The sequence below is a fragment of the Nothoprocta perdicaria genome, unplaced genomic scaffold (genome assembly GCF_003342845.1).
Source record: "Nothoprocta perdicaria isolate Ctin4 unplaced genomic scaffold, notPer1 scaffold_129, whole genome shotgun sequence".
NCBI lineage: Eukaryota > Metazoa > Chordata > Aves > Tinamiformes > Tinamidae > Nothoprocta > Nothoprocta perdicaria.
Genome location: NW_020454416.1, coordinates 413,360 through 434,518, shown reverse-complemented (window position 1 = coordinate 434,518; position 21,159 = coordinate 413,360). Strand labels below are relative to the sequence as shown.

Below are 21,159 nucleotides of genomic sequence, written 5' to 3'. Positions count from 1 at the left end.
AATGTTGTGAAGGTTCAGGAAATTACAGTACTTGGAGAGCCTTTAGCTGCAGTTCACAAACCCTTCAGGAGTATTATGGATGCTTCCCTCTCACCTTGAAAATCAAAGTAAAAATAATAACAAATATGAACTATTTTGCATTTCTTTTCCACAGTTTATATTCTGAATAAACTTTTGCTAGTTTTAAAATGCTTGTTTTTTGATCAGCTTCAAAGTAAATGGGTATTTCTGTCTCTCCTTCCATTTTCAGGCAGACAGCAGGCCTGACAGCACTTGGGACTCCAGAGAAAAGATAGTGGCGTTCAGCTTTGATTACTGCTACTGGTCTGTCGATCCTGAAGACCCCAAGTATGCATCTCAGGAAATGGTGAGCAATGCCCTTTCTTCACATCTCTGTTCCCAACCTGTCCCGTCCTTCTGCCTACAGAAAGAGATTGAAGAATGAGAGCAGATGAAACGTTCTTTCCCTTTTTGCCTCCATTTTTTGTTATGTTTGTAATACCTCAGCACTCAGTGCTGCTTTGGAGTTGAGCAGAAGTAGTGGTGCTGCAGGGCTCTTGTTTGTCTTTATGGTACCCTGCTGGGGTCCGTTAGCTTTGGTAGCTGTCATGGCTGGAGATGATCTCAGGACTTTGAGGAGAATGAGAAATGCCCTACAATTTCCTAGATGTTTTGTCAGTGTAGGTGGCTTTCTAGCCCTCTCTCCTTGCTAGACTGGATAGGTCTTCCAAGCACTTTGGAGAGCCGTGTGTTATCAGGCAATGTGTTATGGCCCAATGCAAACGCTGCTGGGGAGGGAAAACTTGCTGGCCTGAGAGCTACTCTATGGGTCCCGTGCTGCTCACCAGTGACACGGCTGCCACGGGGCCTGAGGGGCTGTTGAGCATCGCTTCGTGCCTAACTTAGGAAGGACCAGGGCTTTGAAAGGCCTGGCAGCATCAGCAAGTTTCTTCTGGCTTTTTTACCTCTATCCGTGAGTCGAGGAACTACTAAAACACATCTTAAACCTCACTTAGAAGAGGGCTGCTGGAATGCTGCAGTCTTACCTTGCTTTTGTGCACTTGTCAGCCCTTCAGGCTGTAGATGAACAAAGTTTATTGTCCTGATCCTACACTGTGAATCAGCTCTTTGGTGCTGCCCGGAGCTTCCCGGCTGCAGGGATGTGCCAGCAGCCCCAGGAGCCTCGATCACACTGTCATGCCCTAAATGCTGCCTTTCATGAGCTGACCTTGGGCTGCTTTATCTCCTGGAGGTTGTGGTGCCAGCTCTTATCACAGGTGCTTGGTGAGCTGATGGATGATGACAAGCAGGCTGAAGTGTCCACCTTCAGGCTCACCTTTGCAGAATGCCCTCCTGTAGGGAACTGCAGCCTCTCCTTGTCCTCTGCACAGAAGTCCTGGCAGTTTCTTGAGTTGTGTGGAGACTGTGACATTGTGGTAATAGGGGGTGACCTGACAGTCCCAGTGTTTAGCCAAAATAACGATTTTAATGACACAAATCTGCTTCTGTGGATATTTTAACTGTTTCTTCTGGATGTCACTACTGTTCCCTTGAGGCTATTCAGATCCCCTTGGATTTCAGAGATAACTACCTACACTGCATTGCATTCCCTGTATGTAGTGTTCAGTGTTCCCTGTGTGTAGTGTTCAGGATTGTTTTTCACATGCGATGTTGGAAATTCATCACTTTGGCTATTGGATACGTATGGGATTATCCTGTAATAAAAATTCATGGTATATTTGTTTTCCAGTGAAAATGGCTGCTAACCTGTAAGGCGGTAAGACGTTGTTTGCTAATGATGTAATGGCATTTGAGGTATATCTCCTAATCTAACAGGCAGGTTTAGGCTGGCAGGTTCATCCCCACAGGTAGCAAGTAGGTACTTTGAGACTTTAAAGTTGTCCTGTGAACCAATGCGATGGTAGCAGTGCTTAAATTGGGCCTCCCTCCTTCCCTCCAAGTCTTCAGTGCGCTAGGCACAACCGCAGGAACAGGCAGGAGCAGCGAGCGCCCCACGGCCACTGGCCGCGGCTCCCGTGCTCTGCTTCCCTCCAGCCATCCTGCCCATCCGGTGATTGTGTCCGCGCTGCTGCGGGCAGCCTGACCCACAGGATGTGCGAGCGACTGTTTACAGGCAGCCGGTGCCAGAGGTGCCGGAATCGGCTCCCCTCGGGAAGGGGGACACAGCCCGTGACTGACGGGTGGGAATGGTGCCACCAGGGGCATCCAGGGTGGTGTCTTATTCTGCCAACTTGTGTTGCTGTTGGTAGGATCCAGGTCTCTGGTTATTCTTGAAATACAGTCTGTAAATCTAAAAGTTAATTCCTGTGCCGCAAGAGCATAAGATTTTTATCTTCAGACTAGGTCTGCTTTAGACCTCAGACTTTATTCTTTTGAAAGCCTGAGATAAAAGTAAATGATGTTTGGGAAGATCCCCATCTCTCTTCTTTCACTGTTCTTTCCTGTAACTTGTCAGTACCTTTTTGCTTTCCTGGGTCTTTTGTCCATTGAGATGTTGTTTGAATTTGGCATAGTAGTTAGGCTTGTGCAGTTATGAATATTGAGACAGACACTAAAAGAATGTTGTCATCGTTGTTCCTACTGTATATATAAACTGCTGTATATAATGTCACTGATGCATTATTCATGTTATACATGTTTAATCTTATATATAAACATGTATAACAAAATATGTGCCTGAAACACACAGCATCTGAAGACAAAGACATTGAATAAGCTTTTTTCTTCTTTTTTTCTTCATTTCTTGTTTGTTTTAAAGTATCGAAATAGCTTTTCATCATATCTATGCTTCTCAGCACAGCTGGGTTTGTGTACTGGATAAGAGAAATAGGTGGGAAAGGAATAAGAGGAAATCACACTTTTCTTGCCTTCTATTAGAGCATATCTAAAAGCCGAAGAGAAGGTGGAACTGGTACATTTGTTTTAATATGCAAGATTTTTAATAAGGCCTTTAAGTTAGCTTTTATATTGGTATGATTTAGTCTGTGGATTGGGGGAGTTGAGAGAAGTTGCACATCAATATTGCAGCTTCTTTTCCAAGCAGCCATGAGCCTAAATAACTATGCTTTCTCCTCTCCTCCCATCCCGTTTTTATTGACTGCTGAAGGAAAAAGAAGCTGTTCTGTTCGAAGGTACAGATGTGACACCCGTGTGCTTGTCCACCCTATGCAAGGCACAGGCTTTTACTTGCCTGCTCAGTTCTCAAGGCAAATTCATGATCACTTCCCTGGCACATGCTTTTAGTTCTTGGGACTGCAACAAAATAAAGCTTGGACTTAAATCTCTTCAAAAATTCTGCATTCTGATTCTGTTCTTCCTTGGTCTTGATGTAGAGGGAAGGAGCGAGATGGAGACGGCTGTGGGTGTAAATGGTATTTTCTCATGCCATATTTGAGGAGCAGGAGCATTCCATTTGCAACGCCTTTTTTTTTTTTTTTTTTTTTTTTTTCTCTTTCCCCTCCCTCTAACCCAGAGCAAGACAGAAACGAAAAGAGCTGGATTTAAGAAAAAGGCTTTTTGTGCAATAATTGGATCAGTATTTAATGGGTTGCAGTGGAGGGAGGGAAACCTCCCTGAGTGCATGAGGTCTCTTATGTGTCTTCTGCCAGTAACACAGCTGCTGTGTGCAGTTTGTGTTCGAGTAAGGTCACGATTTCCGGCTCTGCCGAGTTTGCTTTGCACAAAACTGATCTGGGAATTACAGGGAATAATTGTAAGCATCAAGGCAGACTTTACTGGAGGACAAAAAAAAAAAAAAGAGTTTTCATTGGTGATGCAGCATGAATTACTTCAAATATATTTTTGTGAGGCAAAAAGAGGAAAGATAATTTCAAACAGCTAAGGAATTAAGTTAATAGTGTGAAGTAGTTGTACACTGGTATGTATAGACATGCAACTATAGTTTAGTGAAGATGTATTTTGAATGTGAAGCTGAGATGAGAATTAAGCTAAATGTGAGAAACAAACCAAAAGAGAGTGATAAACTGTGAAATAAACAAAATCTGGTTTATTTGCTACTACTGATACTCAGTTATTTTGTTTGTAGCTGCTTTCCACTGCTTACATAGATAAGACTATAAGCCTTTTGAAATAGAATGGTCTGTTTCTGAGGCTTCCTCTCCTGGAGGGTTTAGCAGATGCCGGCCCATCTCTTATTTCTTCTTTCCCCTTTGCGAACAGACTTTCTTGTTTGTCCGCCCATATTTCTACAGTGTGAGTGTTCATAGAATGGAAGGTCATATTCATGGTGCTTTCAAGGTAGGGGTTGGTTTAAGATCAGTTTTGCACCAGACTAGTTTATTCTTCAATCTCTTATTTAAAAAAAGAGATTGGCCTTTGCTAGACTGGCCTTTTGGGAACTTAATTGACTAATTTTTCAATAGTCAAGTTTCCATGATCATATTGTTCTGCAAATAATTACTGGAAGATGCACTTCTGAGCTATACAGGGGAGTTGATGATGGGTTTTGTTTGGTTTATTTTTGCTTTTTCCTAGCAGTTATCTGGTTAATGGAGGATGTGGCTGGGTAGGGCTGTGTTAGCACTGAATGGTGAGATGCATCTGTGCCAACAGCTGCGGTCAGGTTCAGCATAACCATTTTGTTTCTGAAAATGTGCCGTGCCTCTGACGTGCTGCAGCCATGAGATTGGACTTGCATCTGTAAGTAGCTGGTTTTTGGAAAACCCCGTTGGTCTGGTCTGCCCGAGTCCTGTTTAATAGAAGTGTTGGATATGAGCAACAATTCCTTCTTTATCTTATAGCCAAAAAAGTCCTTTTTTAATTTTGTGCTTTCAATTACTTGTGTATATTCATGAGTAGCTAATTTTTGTATTTTACTGTTAACTAATGTATGTCAGAGAATTATGTCTGTGTGTGTGGCCTTGAAGACAAACTGAATGAATCATCTTTTTGGCTGCATCTGAGCACCTGCGTGTTGACTCCCGGTTCTGTTTTGTTTTTATCAACAAAAAGTCTGCCCTTGAGAGCCCATTTGTGAAAAGCAAAACTAACATCTCTGTTTCACTGTGCTAAATAGATTCTGTTGGCAGTGCTCCTGAATTGGATGAGAAAGGAGTGAAGATGAATAAAATGAGTCTTGGAACATTAACTCTGAAGACTCTAAAGAGTATGTGCCTTATCTCTTATGAGAGACCTACACTTGAAATCTTGGGTCTGGAAAATAAAGCTAAGGACTGTGAGAGTGAAGTCCAGAATTAATTACTCTCATTCTCTTTCTATTTTTTTATTTTTTAATTTTTTTTGAAAAAAATTGTAGATGAGTCAGTAGACTGGTATCTGTGGGTGTGGAGAGCTTTCGTCTTGTGAAGAAGTAGAGATGGAAAATAGCAGGCATTGCTATTGGGAATACCTTTATATACCTTTATTTATTGGGAATAAATTGGGAATACCTTTATTGGAGGTTTTATTATTTGTACTTTTTCCATAGTTTGGAAAAGTACTGTCCACCTCTTCTAGGATTTTGTTTATTTTGGGATATGGCTGAAAAGAAGCCCAGATTGTTGGTGCAAGACAGTTTATACCTCTAGCTTTAGTAGCTTAAGCTTTCCGAGATGAAAATTGTTCTGCAGGTTCTGTCTATGTCTTTTAATTTTAGTAGATCCTTTAAGATATATTTAAAGTAAGCTTCAACAATGTTGATGGAAGGAGCACATGCTTTGATTAGACCTCTGGCTCTTCTTCTTTTTCTTCTGTGAACTTAGGCTGTATGGCTAAAAATTCATCCTGAGCTTGGACGTGCAATCAGAAGAGCGTCCTTATTTAGTGCTCTGAAAATGCATCTCCCTTTGGCACAGGAGCAGCCCAGCCACGAATGTCCTCTGTAGAGCAGGAAGGTCTGGCTTTAGTCATTAGTGTTGGGTCCCGCTTGCCTTGCTGCAGCTTTGGACTTCTTGCAGTCCCCTCCACCTTCCCAGAGTGTTGGTGCTGATGCCCACAGGTCCTGCATGTTGTGCCTGAGGTTCCGCTCAAATAATTGCATCTTATAACCTGTTTCCTAGTAGAAAACAATTCCACTTCTGCAATATATCAGTCTGCATTCAATGACCTTTTCATTGCCTAAGCAGAATATGGAATTTACTTTTATCTTTGTGTGTCTCTTTTCTGTGTAGTTTTCCTTTTAATTCTGAAACTTTTTTAGAACCAAGAGTGTTTTTCATTGCAGCTTTGAAATAGGAGGAAAGAAGTGGAATGATACGAATGATCTAGAGAAATTATTGATAAAGATCAATTGCTGATGCAGTGGGTTTTTCTCGTTCGCAAGACTTCCTTTTTAAACCTAATCAAGTCAAAGTTCTTGCTTGCTTCTAGCCAGTATATTAAAGCCAGAAATCATCTCATTTGTGTAATAATTGGGAAATCTAGTTGGCAGTCTGAGAATGTCGCATTTTATTTCTTTGACAGCTAGCACCCTTATCTCTTTTAGCCATTACTAATATAATCTTGTTTCAGAGCCATAAGAAATGGGAAATAAAAACCCTGAAAGTTCAATGTCATTGTTCTGAAAATGAGCAACCTTATCAATTCCTTTCAAGTTTTCTGAAGTAAAGATTTGGAGAATGGGATACACATGCTTAAAGTTAAGTAGCCTTTGAGAGATATGCATTTATGCATATATATCTAATAATGCATATATGCATTTATAGATGTGTGTGTGCATATATATATATAATTTCTTTTCCTTAAATTCCAATTCAGCAGGATCTCAACTCTCAAAGCACGGAAGGTGCAGTTAGTCTGTACACAAAGATTTGGGGACAGTTATGGAAATTTACTTGCAGCTCCTTGCCTGTCCTTCTCTTTGCTTGCCATTTCTATGTCTGACCGTGCTCACAAAGCTGCAATTGTCCCTCCTCCTACTGCATGCAATCTGCATAAGGTTATTCCCTACCACAGTATATGGAATGTCATTTTCTATTCCATCTATCATGGATGTAAATGACTTTCTGCAGCTGAATGTCACTGGAGTCTTGAGTTGAAATAGAGAGTGAAAGGGATCAGAAGGCCTTTTTTCCTACTCATTCCATTAGCTGGAGTTGATAGGGTTTTTTTTTTTTTTCTTTTTTTTCTTCTTTCTTTTCCTGCATCTGTAGAAGTTAAACAGTGCTGTTAACCCCACATTTCAGCCCTTGGCATTTTCTTTTGGGGTTGAGGGCTTCATGCTGCCTTGCAAGTGAACACTGGTGTGTCCACAGTTTCCATCTGTGACCTCTTTCAGAGCCTCCTCAAAGCTGGGGATGCTGAATGATTCCCCAGGGTTATAATGTGTGGGGAATCAGTAGAGTTTTGACCTGCTTGCCAGACTGTTGGCTATGGTAGGTTTACATTCATCATTATACTACTACTTAATGCTTTCTGAACGTGATTTCTCACTTTTACACTCTGCTGGATTTCTAACCGCTAGTGGAGATTTCAGCTTGTCATTGCAGTCGTCACTCACACATCCCACTTGCACTTTGTTTTCATCTTATTGTTGCTGGATTGCCTTAACCAATTCCACTTTTATGAGATGATACTTGCAAAGAAATCCAATCAGAAAAGGAGAATTCCAGCCTCTCTGTCCTGCTCTGCAAACTGCTGTGCCCTGCTGAGCTGATCACCCCTTGGCATGCAGCCCTCTCAACTACCTCAAGCCCCCATGAGAAACCCCATGTGAGCTCCAAAGCGAGCTGCATCCAGTCATGCTTTATCCTGCCCTGGGATAAAGCATGACCACACCACTAAAATCAGCCTGGATGAACCTGCTGGAGTCTCCTTGGAGATATGTGGTCATTGTAAATAGCACAGTTATCTCAAAGCTGCCCATAAACTTCAGCACCCAGTCACCATAACCAGCACTCCTGGAAACCAAAAGCAGCTTCGAGCAGCTGCGGTGCTGGTGGCATCAGAGCTAGAGCTGTGCTCCCCCTAAGGGAGAGAATGGCCTGAGCAGCGGTGCTGATGGTGGCAGCTCGGCACCGCTGCAGGGCGCCAGTGCTCCCTGAGGCAGTTCAGCAGAACAAGACAGATGTATTAAAAATTAAGTGATGGGGTGTGTATTTATGCTGCACAGATTTGACATAGGGGCAGTATAGTAAGTTTTTTCGGGGCCAGAATTTCCAGTGCAACTTGCAACTTACAAGTGACAATATATACCTCCTCGGGAAGAGTGTTGTATCAAGTATTGGAAATCACACGCAGAAGAGTATTTACATAAACCTGGAAAAAGTGCCTTTTGTTTTTAAACCTTTCAGTTTCTTACCCACACTTCTCCCATTCCTCGTGCTGCCACTTTAATGTGCTGCGTAGTGCGAGATTTAAATTTGTAAAGAAAAAAATATATATTTGCAACTTTCAACTTTAAAATCTTATTAAATTTTTTACCTGTCTCATTAAACTAAAAAACTGTCATGCACTTCTTTAGTCACTGGCAAAAGTATGCTGTTTTAGACAAACAGTAGTTAGACAAATTTAGACAATAGGATGTGACCCTCTGAATATTTTTAGGACTTTTTCCTGGCTATATCGTATGTGAGGGCAGCTCCAGTATTATCACAATATATGGCTTGTCATGATGTTATGAAGCAATTTATTTGACAATTTGCCAAAGGGTCTGTGTTGAGCTTGATAATATGGAAGATTTTGCTTTATTATTGGCCTTGCAATGGCAAAGAAATCTGTGGGCTTAACTGGGATTTAGGTTTTCCCTGCTATTGATGCCTGCTTGTTTTCTATTTTTAGCGGCTCTGCTTTTTGTTTTCTTTGAAAACATATGGCATTATGTTCTGCTGTAGAGAGCGCTGGATTTCTTAGGTATTTTATATGCGCTTTTCAGTTTGCAGTAGTTGTAAAATACCTTGTTCGTTGCCCTGGGGTTAGAGCGTAGCTGGAGGCTCTGGGCTGTGTGCCCTGTGTGCAGAGCCCGGCTTTGGTGTTGGCGTGGGGTGAAGTGAATGTGGGAGAGAAGGATGATGTGGAGAAGTAACAACATCCAGACTAAGCAAAAACAGAAGAAACTTAATTCTAGCATTTTTGTAATGTGGTATTTCTAATGATGTGAGCAGTTGCTGTATCCGTGGCACCTCTGGATCTGGCAGTTCGTTTGGTGCTTGCGAGCTGGAAGCGAGTAGAGGCAGCTGGCCTGGCCAAAGGGCAGAATTAACAATTTACTCAACCACCGGCCCTGGCAGACTCTATTAGCAAATTGCTGAGGATAAAGTGCCAGGACTTCTCTGCCTGAACTCGGAAGTGACCTTGGATTACCTCGCGTTGTTTGGATTCTCCCGGAAATGGCTAAAAACATATAAAGTGAGAAAGTGCTTTATTCTCCGTCAAATCAGCGCAGCTCCAAACTCTCCCTAAACAGAAGGATCTCTCCATTCGTACAAGTGTGCAGATTTTGTTTTTAATCCTTTTGAAAACATTTCCTACCAGAAAGCATGTATTTTATGTCTAGCATCTTGTATATTTGGAAGTCCTTTATTTTTAAGGAAATTAACGGGGGAAAAAATAATCCCTATAGCTAGCAGGACAGATTTAGCCTTAAATCTGTTCCCTTAAAATTAGCAGTAACCTTAATTTTTTTCTCCTCTGCAAGACAAAAATAAAGTGTGCTGTAGATTACTAATAAATATCCTTTAAATCTTCTCATCCTTCCAATTATGTAGCCACAAGTTAAGTGTAAAGATTTCTGCTTAAAATAGCAACAGTTGTTTCATATGGTCATTTCGTAAAAAGAATTGTTTACACATCACATCATTAACAACAACAAAAAAACTGCAGCTTATTTAGCATCCCACATTACAAGCAAAATACTTGTCTAGAATTAAAAATATATTGTAGAATAAGGTCAGAGATTAGTTCTTCATTCAGTTATTCTGTTAATACTTGAGTCAAATTCACTAGCTGAACTTGATGTGACAACCAGTGCACCAGAATAAGGGCACCCAATAAGCCCTGTTTGCTTTGCTTAACTGCTGCCACTTGCTGCGGGCAGTGTCTTTAATCCTAATGTTGGCTGGTAAAAGGGTATTAACTTGTAACCTTGAAGGGAAGCTGTGTTGTTGGAAGGCATCTGGAGCCCCTTTTTATGATTTCTGCTAATAGCACAATTGAGCATTAAAATATCAAATTTGGAAATAGTTCCTTTTTACTAAATCTGTGATGTTCTGAGCTTGGACAATGAAAGCATCAGTTTAAATTTCAAACAGTATTCACATTCTTTAGTGCTTCATTTTTATGTTTTTAAGAATCTTTGGGGAATATTCTTAAGAGTCATTTTTCAATGGAAATGGGGAAAAATACTATTTCTAGATTATGATTTTTCCATTTTTTATTTATACTAATATATAAATAAAATACAAAATTCAGAAGACTTTATTATGGAAACAATTACTATATCTCATTTGAAAAGCTGTCACAGTTGTAAAATTGTCAAAAATTGCCATTTGGGGTGCAGTTGAGTCCAAGGAGTGATAAATTCTGTGAGGACCTGCTCACGTGTTCACCCAGGCTAAACTATGCCAAATTCTGGAGATTTTACATCCAGCTGACGTGCAGTCAAATCTGTTTTTCAGATACTCTTGGAATTCAGTTGTTGCCTCTGGTTTTACAGTAAAGTCTCCTGTGCATCTTAGTTTCTGCTGGTAGGATATTTTGAGTGATCCACTGATATGAATTGCTCTTTTCAGTATTTCCTCATATCTTTTCTTCATCTTTATTTCCTTTTAGCAGTACTGTCCGTTCTTATTATGAGAGTGAAGAAGTGAATTTATTACTAGAAAAGTACTTTTTATAGGCTTAAAATTGTTTTCCAGTGTGGTAATTTTACGACTTGATGATCCAAGAGCAGCAATGTCGGCTTGAATTAGTTGATACATGAGAAGAATGCCAATTTCCAGATGATGGGACAAAAGCTGAAATATTATCCTGATAATGTCATTGTGCTGCTTCTCAATTATTGCAGAAGATTGTTAGCCCTTACTGAATAGCAGAAAAATTGGGATTGCTATGATTATTTTTTTTTTCTTGTAATAAAGTCAAGAGATGATTTTTCTTCTCCCTCTTCTCTCTGTTGTCTCAAATTTAGCGGGCAGTTGTTTTCAGAGGTGCAGCTGAGGATCAATATTTGTCACTGCTGCCTGAAACAATAAAGTGTACTAATTTTGTGCTGCTGTTCTTTCCTTTCATATGAAATCCCAGACATCCGCTAATGACCTAGGATCCTAGCCAAGAGCGAGCTGCAGTGGGAGAGAATGCAGGATATTTATAACTTCGTTATTGCCCTTTATTTATTCCTCCCTCTCTTTGTTGCACGAGAGAGATAATTCAGTATAAAGAACAACTAGCAGCTATCACAACATTTAATTTCCTCATTTAGAGAGGATAGTAAGAGCTGCTTAGGGGGGTTTCTGCTCTTAAGGCAGGGACATGCATGGAGTTGCATGGGGGCCAGGGCAGGAGGGTGACCAGGGTGCCTTAATCAAGCTTGAATTTACATTGTTTTTTGTGTATTTGTGTACATGAACACACCTAGTAAATCACTTTTTCCACTGGAAAAAATGACAGCTGCCAGGATGAGCAAAGCCACCGCGATTGCCATCCTTCCCAGGGAAATCCCAAGCATGGACGAAACAAGGATTCAGGGTTGGGTGTGCAGGAGGCTTCCTGGCAGCAGACCCTGCACCAGCCTGAGAGCCCCTCGACTGCACAAAAAGAAGGGATCTAAGATGTGAAGCTCTTCACAGGAGAGAGGAAATAGTCCCAGCCGGTGCCCATCGCTTTTGTTTGTTCCTCCCGTGCTTTGATCCAACCAGACCAAGGCCGCTGAGGTAACGTGAGAGGCTGAGCGCGCTTCCTTGTGCTGGCAGTCCATCTGGCTGCTTCCATGCTCCCAATATTCTGGAAGGAAAGGCTCAAGACTCAATTATTTTATTGCCTGGCTACATGGAGATTTTTGTTTTCCCACATTAAATGCCGTTCAGCAGTTTAATTAGATAGAACTTGGTTGCAACGCGGGTGGCAGCCCTGCCAGTGAGGAGCTGTGGTGGAGGCCGCGGCGGCCATTTGCCCTTGCAGCATCGAGCTTGCGGTCCTGTTTTCTCCCCTTTAATTAAATCAGCAGGACTTTTAAAGATTATTTTTAAATTGTGCTGTGTAAGAAAAAAGAAGTTTCTTCTGGTTTTGCCGCCAGCTGTTAGCTTGTGGGAATTTACGTTAGTCCTCTGATTTTAGTCCTTTCACGTAGTCTAGCATCCTACAGTGCAAGCAGTTTGTGTTTGGTGGGTTGTTTGTTAATGTTTATGGACTGTCCCTGCGAGGCTTGGTAATTTTACTTGATTCAAAGAATTTTGTATATTTAAAGTTAATATGCATTTTTTTATTTTTGTTTGTTTGTTTGCCTAGATTAGACTAATTCCCTTGGAATATCTGAAGTTTCCAAGATTAAATGAATCTCCTCCTAATGTTGATGTTAAATATTAACCATTTCACTGCCAAAAGCTCCCTTTCTAATCCCATCCTTCCGCCTGTGTTCCAGTCAGAGCTGGCTAGTCCTACCCTAGTCATGGGAATCTAAACAAAATGCATGTGTTTTTTTACCAGAAACTTAGGCTTTAAAATATCTTAGTCTTTTAAATATCTAAATATATTTACATAAATATATATTTCTTTATTGTCAATGTTGTTCCCTTAAATTTGCAAACCAGGCATTGCATGCTGTCCCTGGAGAAGCCCTAAATTTTTCTTTTCCATATTACTGCAACTTGGCATGTATTGCAGTTTCCCAAATTATTCCCAAAGCACAATGGACAACATAGTATAGTTTAAAACAGCTCTTTTTTTAATTTCCTTTTTCCAGCTCAAGTTCTGATGGGGTTACAAAAGGAAAGTTTTATACACTTGAAATTCATTTTGCCAGAGCTTTGTGCCACTTAGAATGCCCCCTTTATGTTTGAGATGAAGCCTCTCTTGAAGTAATAAATACTTTATGAAATAAAAAAGAAAATCCATTGCAGTTCCAATATAAAATACATGTTTTGTGTCATTGATTTCCTAGCTGTTCATCTGTTCAATGCATATTTGTTTAATGAAAAGTCAAAGTTTAAGATGCTGGTATTAACATATCCTGGTTATGCTTCAGGATTCACCAGCATTAGCTTGAATCACATGCATTAAAGGAGAGTTTAATTATCTGCAGCTGTATCTTGGGTTCAAAAGACTGGCTATCAGTCTACACATTTCTTTAATATATTGCATGTCTCATGTAGAAGAAGAAGAAGATTATAGACGTTATTGCACAGGCTGTTAGTTTGATAGCAATTAAGAGGACAAGGACCATTAAAAATCATATGTAGATATAATGCACTCAGGTTGTTGGGGAAATAGACAATGCTACAACTTTTGTTGTAAAATTAAAATAAATATGCATTTTTGAAAAGAAATAGACTTTTAAAACAAACAAATAATTTTCACACTTTTATCAGCCAAGCAAAGATTTCAGTGTAAAGTACTGGAGTCCCAAACAATCACTGTTAATAGCAGATGTCTGCAGCTTATGGTGCCTGACTGGATGCGTTCCATGCTATATTTTATTGCTTCTTGGCGTTAGCACACCAAGTATCTGTTTGCGCTACACAAGAAGTATATAGTCATGTGTCTACTATGCATACTTAACGCACACGCAAGACTCATGATAAAATGTGATATGCTTACAGGCAACTAAATAAGGTATTTTTCAGTATCTTGAAAACTCATTATTTAAGCAAGCTGCAGAAAAGCCACTATGAATCTGGACTTTGAGGCCAGCATATTTAGCTCCATAAAAAGATGTCTGATTCTGCCATCCAAATTGGAAGAGATTAGAATAGAATATTCTTCCCATGGTGGTAAAAAATTTTCTTTTCCTTACTCATAAATCCGCTTAGAAGCATATTCACGATTTCTAAAAAAAGGAAGGTTTTACTATGGTAGTGTTCTTTCAAAAGCGAGAAAAACTTTCTTTTATCACTTAGCTATTGCTGGCTTTTTTGGACAGGTGATATTCTTTCATTAAAATCTCGTGGACTCCATTAACTGTCTCAAAATAGTTTTGTGCCTTTTAATAATGCAAAGTGTATTTCTCATTAGTATTTTTAATGTGTCATTTTAAAAATAGTCTGCATGGTTGGAAAGGCTAAAATTTTCAGATATTCTTGATAAAGGAACTCATAATTCTATCTGTCTCTTCTGTGTTGTTACTTTTGGTTTTCTATTGAAATAGATAGTAAATCCAGACTTCTATATATGAGTTTAAATTTTGTTGTGCTTTTGGTTTGTCATCTAAACTGTCTGCAGGTGGTGATTTTACTTATGAGAGAGATGCAGATTGTTTTTTTGCAGAGCAGCACGTTAAATTCACCTGTAGTAAATTTGAGTTTATATGACTATATACAGCGTAGAGTTTTGTTTTGTTTTTTTTTCCAGTTTTCACTTTAAACAGGATTAACTCAGGAGTGATGATTAGGCTGCACTAAATTTCTTCAGAAGGACGTCTTTTTCTACTCTTCGCACAGTTGGCAGGTAGTAAAACATAAAATGTTTGACAAATAGCCATGGGATATGTACCAGATGCAGCTCAGCAAGGGCAGAGCAAGGCATAGCAAAGCCCTTACAGGTTTGTTGTGAGGATCTTCTTGCGTGGAACAGACCTACGCAATGCCAACCACATTGAGTCAAGCATCTAGCAAAGATATAGTCGTCTTGGCCAAATAGCACGTGCTCTGCAGGAAGCCATATCCAGCCCGTGTGCTTTGAAATAACTGATCTTTCTGAATTTATATTTCATTGCCAAACACAGGAGAATCATGAAGAATCATGAAGAAGCCTTTTTTTTTTTTTTTTTTTTCCTTTCCATGACATAGAGAAGGCACAATGCCACCCATTACATCATGAAATACATTAGCACTTACGTCCTGAAGTGATGAATCTTAGGACTTCATCTAGTATAATTTATGGCTATTGATGCTGGTAGATGTCTGGACATTAGTACAGAAAAAGCTGTGATTTTAGGTATTTCTCCTTTATTTTTAAATGATCCATAATTTTTTTTGCTGTGCTTCATCTCTCCATTCTTTGGAGAGACAATTGCAGATCCCATCGTCTTCAGTACACTAAAACTAAGACGCTTCTTTGATTAAGTTGAGACTATTCTCAACTAGTCTACCTGAAAAAACAGATTTTGATATGATTTCAGTTAAAAATTGGCAAAATTCTAATACATTATTATTGTAGGGTTATAATATTGCTTTCAAACTTATTTTATTTTGTAGTAATGTATATTTCTTTAAAGCCAAATTCAAAAAGGATTGATCTGAAACATACTTGCATTGAAACATCTGGGTAGCCCATATGTTTTATACAGAGTAAATGCAAAAGAGCTTTGCTTATATGGGGTTTGGAGGACAAATTTCTTTAGTCAGAGCATATCTGGAAAGGGACAGAGCGCAATGGGTGGCACAATTGAAATCTGATGAGATTAAGTGAAGGTTGCAGGGGGGAAGGTTTACGAACACGTGAGAATGTCTCACAATTTTCTGCTTATAGTTTATTCCTACTTTACTGCTTGGAAAACAGAGCCATAAAAATGTGAAGTGCCTGGCCTGGTGTCATAGGAAAGTTTTAGCAATAGAGCTGGAAATCAAATGCAGATCTGAGATTCCAGTTTTCATCTCTGGATGGTTTCTCCCCTTGCTGTGCTGCACTGCAGGTTTGCTTGCCTGTGAAGATTGTGTGGCGTTATATCCTGGGCCACTAAAGCGGCCGGTCGGTCATATCCTCTCCCCCATGGCAGGACGTGTTCTGTCCCACTCAGAGAACCAAGGATAGTTTATCATGGATCTGATACATGTGGTAGGGTGGCAGGAAGCCATGGAGGGCTGCGAAGTGCTGAAACAGGCATGAAGAATTGCAGGAGACAGTGGGGAAGAGGGAGGTGGGGGTCACATATACAGCATACTAGTACATGTACATGCATATACTAGTATATGTATGCATATAAATATAGTAGTTGCAGCTTGGTCTAGCTAATGAGTATTAGCCGTGAGCCCCTGTTGGGTCCTTGCTCAGTGCACAGATTTACTGTAAAGGATTAGTAAAACAGCCTCTGAACTCATGAGGCTGATCATGATGGCCACACAGCATTGAAGAACTGGACCTGTTTATGTCCTGGCTTAATAGATGGTTCATGCCAAGAATCCCATAATAATAGTTTGCACTGATCTTATTAACACTCCAAATAGCTTTAATTTATAGAAAAAAAAAATCTGTGTTAGATTGATGCTGTTAATATGGGGCTGGCCTCTTTCTTTAATACTGCTTGAGAGCAAATAGTGGGTTTCCATCAGTGTTACCCAAAGGACTGCAAAAACTGACTCTGCTCAGAAGCGGGAGCTGTGTTGGCACGATTGAAGGGTGCATTTTGTGCTCTCTTGTGGCCTGATACAGTCAGATTATTAAAGCCCCAAAACAATAAATCAGGCCACTGCAAGACTGGGAGCACGCTGCAGGATTCCACTTTACTCAGAAGCATGGGGCAGGTTATGCACTCCTCACATAAGAGATACCCCTGAATCCCAGTGATCTAGGCCAAATTAAAGCTATAGGGATCACAGCAGTTTGATATATTTATTCAAATTCTATTTTTAAGTGGCCTTTTCCATAGAAAGGAGGAATGTAAGTAAAAACAGATGTTACAGGCAGCCTCCAAGACAACGCAACCCCCCATTCCTGCTATTCCATTTTCCCACAACTCGGAAAGCAAGTCTCATGGACAAAGTGCTGCCTGTGATCTTGTTTCATACTTTCTAGTACATACTTGGTTTATAAGGGAAATCAGTTCTGGCTGTGGTACCAGGGAATATTTATATCTGAAGTGGTTACGGAAGAATTGGTTTTATACTGGCTTGAAGAGAATATTTTGCGGTAACTCTGTTCTGCTGTTGTACAGACAGGCATTTTCCTTTCCCATTACCACATCAAATGCAGCTTTCACTTGTTACCTGCAGTATTTGGAAACCATTGTCATTCTGGTTTTCCTTTTTTTTTTTCTCCAGACGTTTTTTGTATATATAACTTTATTATTTGCCTTTCTATTTTTTTTCCTAGACTTCTTTTATGTCCCCTTTGATGCCACCACTCAAGCTGCTGCTGCTGACCTCTCTAGGGCTAAGATTTCTTCCTCCTCCTCTTCAGTTACACACTTTTGTTCTCTAGTCTCACCACATGATTGACATCTTCAAGTACCTCTCAGTAGTTTTCTTCTGTGCTGTTCCATTCTTTAACCCCTTCTCTATTTCTTGGTGCACTTTTGGACTTTTAAAACACATTTTAAAGCTTTGTAATGGCAAATAATTCATATTTATGTCTGTATATACATAATCCAATGTACATTTGACAGGAAACTTTTACCAAGCGTTCCTGCAGCTGAGCGATAGCCTGGCTTTGGTGTTCTGAGGATGTGGTCCAGCAAGTATATTGTGTGTGTGATGCATTAAAAGATAAATATAGAGGAAATCCTTATCCATGAGGAGATAGGCAAGCTGAATGATTAAGTAATGCAGGATGTGTCCTGGGATTTATGTTACTCACAGGCTGCTTTCTCTCTTTTGGTCTCTCTTTCCAGGTATTTCAGGACCTCGGCACTTCTGTGTTGATGGGTGCATTTAGAGGATACAACATCTGCCTCTTTGCGTATGGACAGACAGGTTCAGGAAAAACTTACACCATGATGGGAACACCTGTGAGTTGCCACTTCGGCTTCCATGACAGGGTTAGCTGTAGTTTTAAAGCCTGCTCTATGGTACTGCTTGAGCATGTGCTGTTTGGGGTGAGGTGTATAGGTGAATATGGAATATGTAAAATAAGAGGTGAATGTCTAGGTAAATAATGTAGCATCAACTTAAAAAAAAAAAGGCAGAAAATAGGGCATAATTTAAATGTTTCTTTTAGATAACCATCTTACCATGTACAACTTCTAGCACTGCTGTGCTAGAAGACAAAAAATAATATACACTTGAAAGTGTCTAGTTTTTTTGAAGCACATAGCTCATGACAATACAACATTTACAACATCTTTTTTTTGGTATCTGAGCCATGCTGAAATTAAATTATTTTCACAAATGAAAAAGGATGAAATTCATGGGTATATTTTTGTAGCAGACTTCATCATCTGCTTGAGACATTTATTGGTTGCAGAAGCTAGTCTTTGTGGAAACTATACTTGCTTCCAGTTTTAAAATTAATTTGAATGGTGTTTGTACAAACTGTTGTATTTTAAGGCACTTGGCTACTATGAACGTTTTAAAGTGCATTTTAGTACTGCTAAGGGAGAGAGTTAAGGGTTCCTGTGCTCTGCTGCAACAGAAGGTGATCTGATCCTTACCTGTATTTATTCTTGATTATTGGAGAATGCCAGTTACCCCTAAACAAGAGAGATTTTATTTAAGAATTTGCACAAGTGAGCCTCTATTTCCTGTCCCTAAGAGGATTCAGTTTAAAAAGTTAAACAAGGGTAAAATTTGTTCAAAACCCAAGGAGAAGAAAAAGGCCAGTGTGGCCTGGTTTCTTTCTCCCTGATAGTCTGGATTAATCTTTTTTTCCCCCTTCACTAAAATCAACAATAGGATTTTGTTAAATTGTGGCTTGGTTCTCTGTTGGTTTTAAGTCAAGATTAACTCCCTGAAAAAGTTGTTAAACTGAAGAATTATAAAATTCAGTGCTAAGGAGTAAGAAACTATTTTAGCACATGAAATCTCTCTGCTTCTTGTTGATGCTAAGTTGCTCTAAAATGGTGGGGTTTTTTAGCTGTAAATGGGGTTTTTACTGAGGCTAAGACTGCTGACATTGCACAGCTCGCTAGTTCCTTTAGTGTTTTATGTGCAAGGTGCTTCAGCTGTGCCCTGCCATGCACTGCTCCAGACTGCACCCCAGAGAGCTTTGTACTGTGATCCCCTACGGGGTTGTTGCTTTGTCATTGCACTCTCCGTCCTTATAACTTGGCTTTCATTTAATAAATTAATTTTGCAAGGATAAAAGCAAATATATTAATTTTATTGTTATTTACAGGCGTCGATTGGGTTGACACCTCGTATATGTGAGGTACTTATCTTTTTATTTCACTTGCATTTAAGCTGTTAGATTTTCGCGTTAGATTTAAAATTTACAGCAGCTTCTGATTTGTGCAGGGCCTCTTTTCAAGGAAGGATGATTACTCAAACCAGACAACATCTTGCAGGGTAAAAGTCAGGTAAGGGTCACTGTTCTGTGCAATGGTGTGAACATTTTCAAAGTATATCCCTCTAATCAAAGAAAGCAAAGGGGTTTTTTGTTTGCTTATGTTTTCTCATATGTTGATAGTTTTGGGGCAAGGGAGGGAACAGTGGAGGAAAGATGAAAGACACTGCATGGGAGGGGGCAGTAACAGCAATAATGAAAGTGAATGCATCAGCAGAAAAATCATGAAAAAATAGTGAAAGATCCAGGTAGTTACATCGTATGTACATTTGAATGTACAATTACATGTGATTTCTTTCTCTTATCTTTTCAGTTTTCTTGAAATCTATAACGAGCGTGTCCGAGATCTGTTAAAACAATCAGACCACAAGAAACCTTATACCCTTCGAGTCCGAGAACACCCTGAAACGGGTCCTTACGTACAAGGTAAGAGTGACTTTCATTAATTGCATAAGAATTTCAAGTGAATGCATGTCTGGTCTTTACATTTCTTCACAGAGGTTGCTGGTATAATCTTAATCATTTCCATTGTTGCAAGTGTTGAGTAGTCAATTTAAAGTATGTCTGAACCTCCTCAATAAAACAGTGTCCCAGACCATTCATTATGCTGTAAATGTAGGTGTTTTAATAAACAGGGTAAAGCAGGTGTTTTAATATGATTTTTTTTAAAAAAATCCACTCTTAATTCAAACTTGCAAGAGCAGCCGTTCGGGTGGCTTTGTGTGTTCTGTGGAATCAGTTTTCACATTAGGCAGCAGAGGACAGTGGATGAAAAAAGTGCATTTTTTCCATTTCAGTTATCGATCTTGGTTTAATTCTTCTCCCTTATTGGTTCTGTGCTTGTAGGGTTTTTTTCCACCTCTTGCTGATGCACTTACTTCAGGGTCTTGCATAGTTTTAGATGGGAGTTTGGCCATTGTACCTGGTAAAATTCCTTAGGGCCTAATGTAAAGCTTACCTGCTGCCTTGGACTGCATCAGACCACTGACTGTCAAAAGTCACCTTCTTCAGAACCAGCGTGTTAAATCATAGCCAGTAGCTTTATAATGAGGATTGGTAGGAAGAGTCATTTCCAAACTGCAAGCTTCAAAAGTTGGCAAGTTTGTTTAGAAAGTAAGAGTCTGAGCTTCATTTTCAGTGCATCTGTCTCACTTGGGGGCAGGTTGTAAATGGGCTCTGTTCTTTAAATTCTCTGCACGGTAGAGATTCAGCTGAGATGTGACAACAGCTTGACTTGACCAAGTGATGGGTGAAGCCTGTAGCTCCCAGGACACCTGCAGGACCAGGACCAAGAGGGCATCTAAGACCTGCCAGTGGCTACCAGTTCCCCATTTGAAAGAAGCAAAATTGGGAAGGGTTTCATGGGTTGTCTCCCAGGCATGGGGTGCTGCCTGGCGCTGCGCTTCCTTCAGCTGTGCTTTCCCAACACATCAGCGGCCCGTTCAATGGAGTCTTGGAAAATAGATGCATTGACGGTCTCATTAGTATGGCAAACATATCATTCTTTGCAAAGTAGGTTCGTAGACACTTGGTCTTTATTGAGGTCTTTCCAAGATTCTTTCTCTACCTGCTTGTTATCTGAGACTGTCATTGTTGGTGGGGAACAGTTACTAATTATTTTCTTTCAGCAGCTGCTCATTCAGCACACAAGAAAAGGTCTTTAAACTGCTTCCTTCCTTGGCAGTTTCCATCTCCTTTTCTCAAGCCTCTATCTCCAGTGATTCTTTGGCTGCATATAATGAAACTTCCGTGTTTTAGAAGAAAATGAAGTTGTGGCTGGGGACTCAGAGGTCTGCAAATGGGCTGCTTTGCCTTTTGTCACTAGTCTGTCCTCATCTGGAAACTTCCAGGCTAAATCTGTCACTTCTTCTTTTC

The 21,159-nt window shown here is 40.0% G+C and overlaps 1 protein-coding gene across 1 annotated transcript in view; it reads left to right on the top strand.

Moving 5' to 3' along the window:
• Positions 1–21,159, top strand: part of STARD9 (StAR related lipid transfer domain containing 9) — an 83,335-nt gene that overhangs the window by 16,732 nt on the left and 45,444 nt on the right. Inside the window, exons 6-10 of the mRNA XM_026033458.1 lie at positions 251–367; positions 17,675–17,791; positions 19,117–19,149; positions 19,236–19,297; positions 19,598–19,710. Coding sequence (XP_025889243.1) covers positions 251–367; positions 17,675–17,791; positions 19,117–19,149; positions 19,236–19,297; positions 19,598–19,710 — 442 coding nt within the window. The remainder of the gene's footprint in view (positions 1–250; positions 368–17,674; positions 17,792–19,116; positions 19,150–19,235; positions 19,298–19,597; positions 19,711–21,159) is intronic.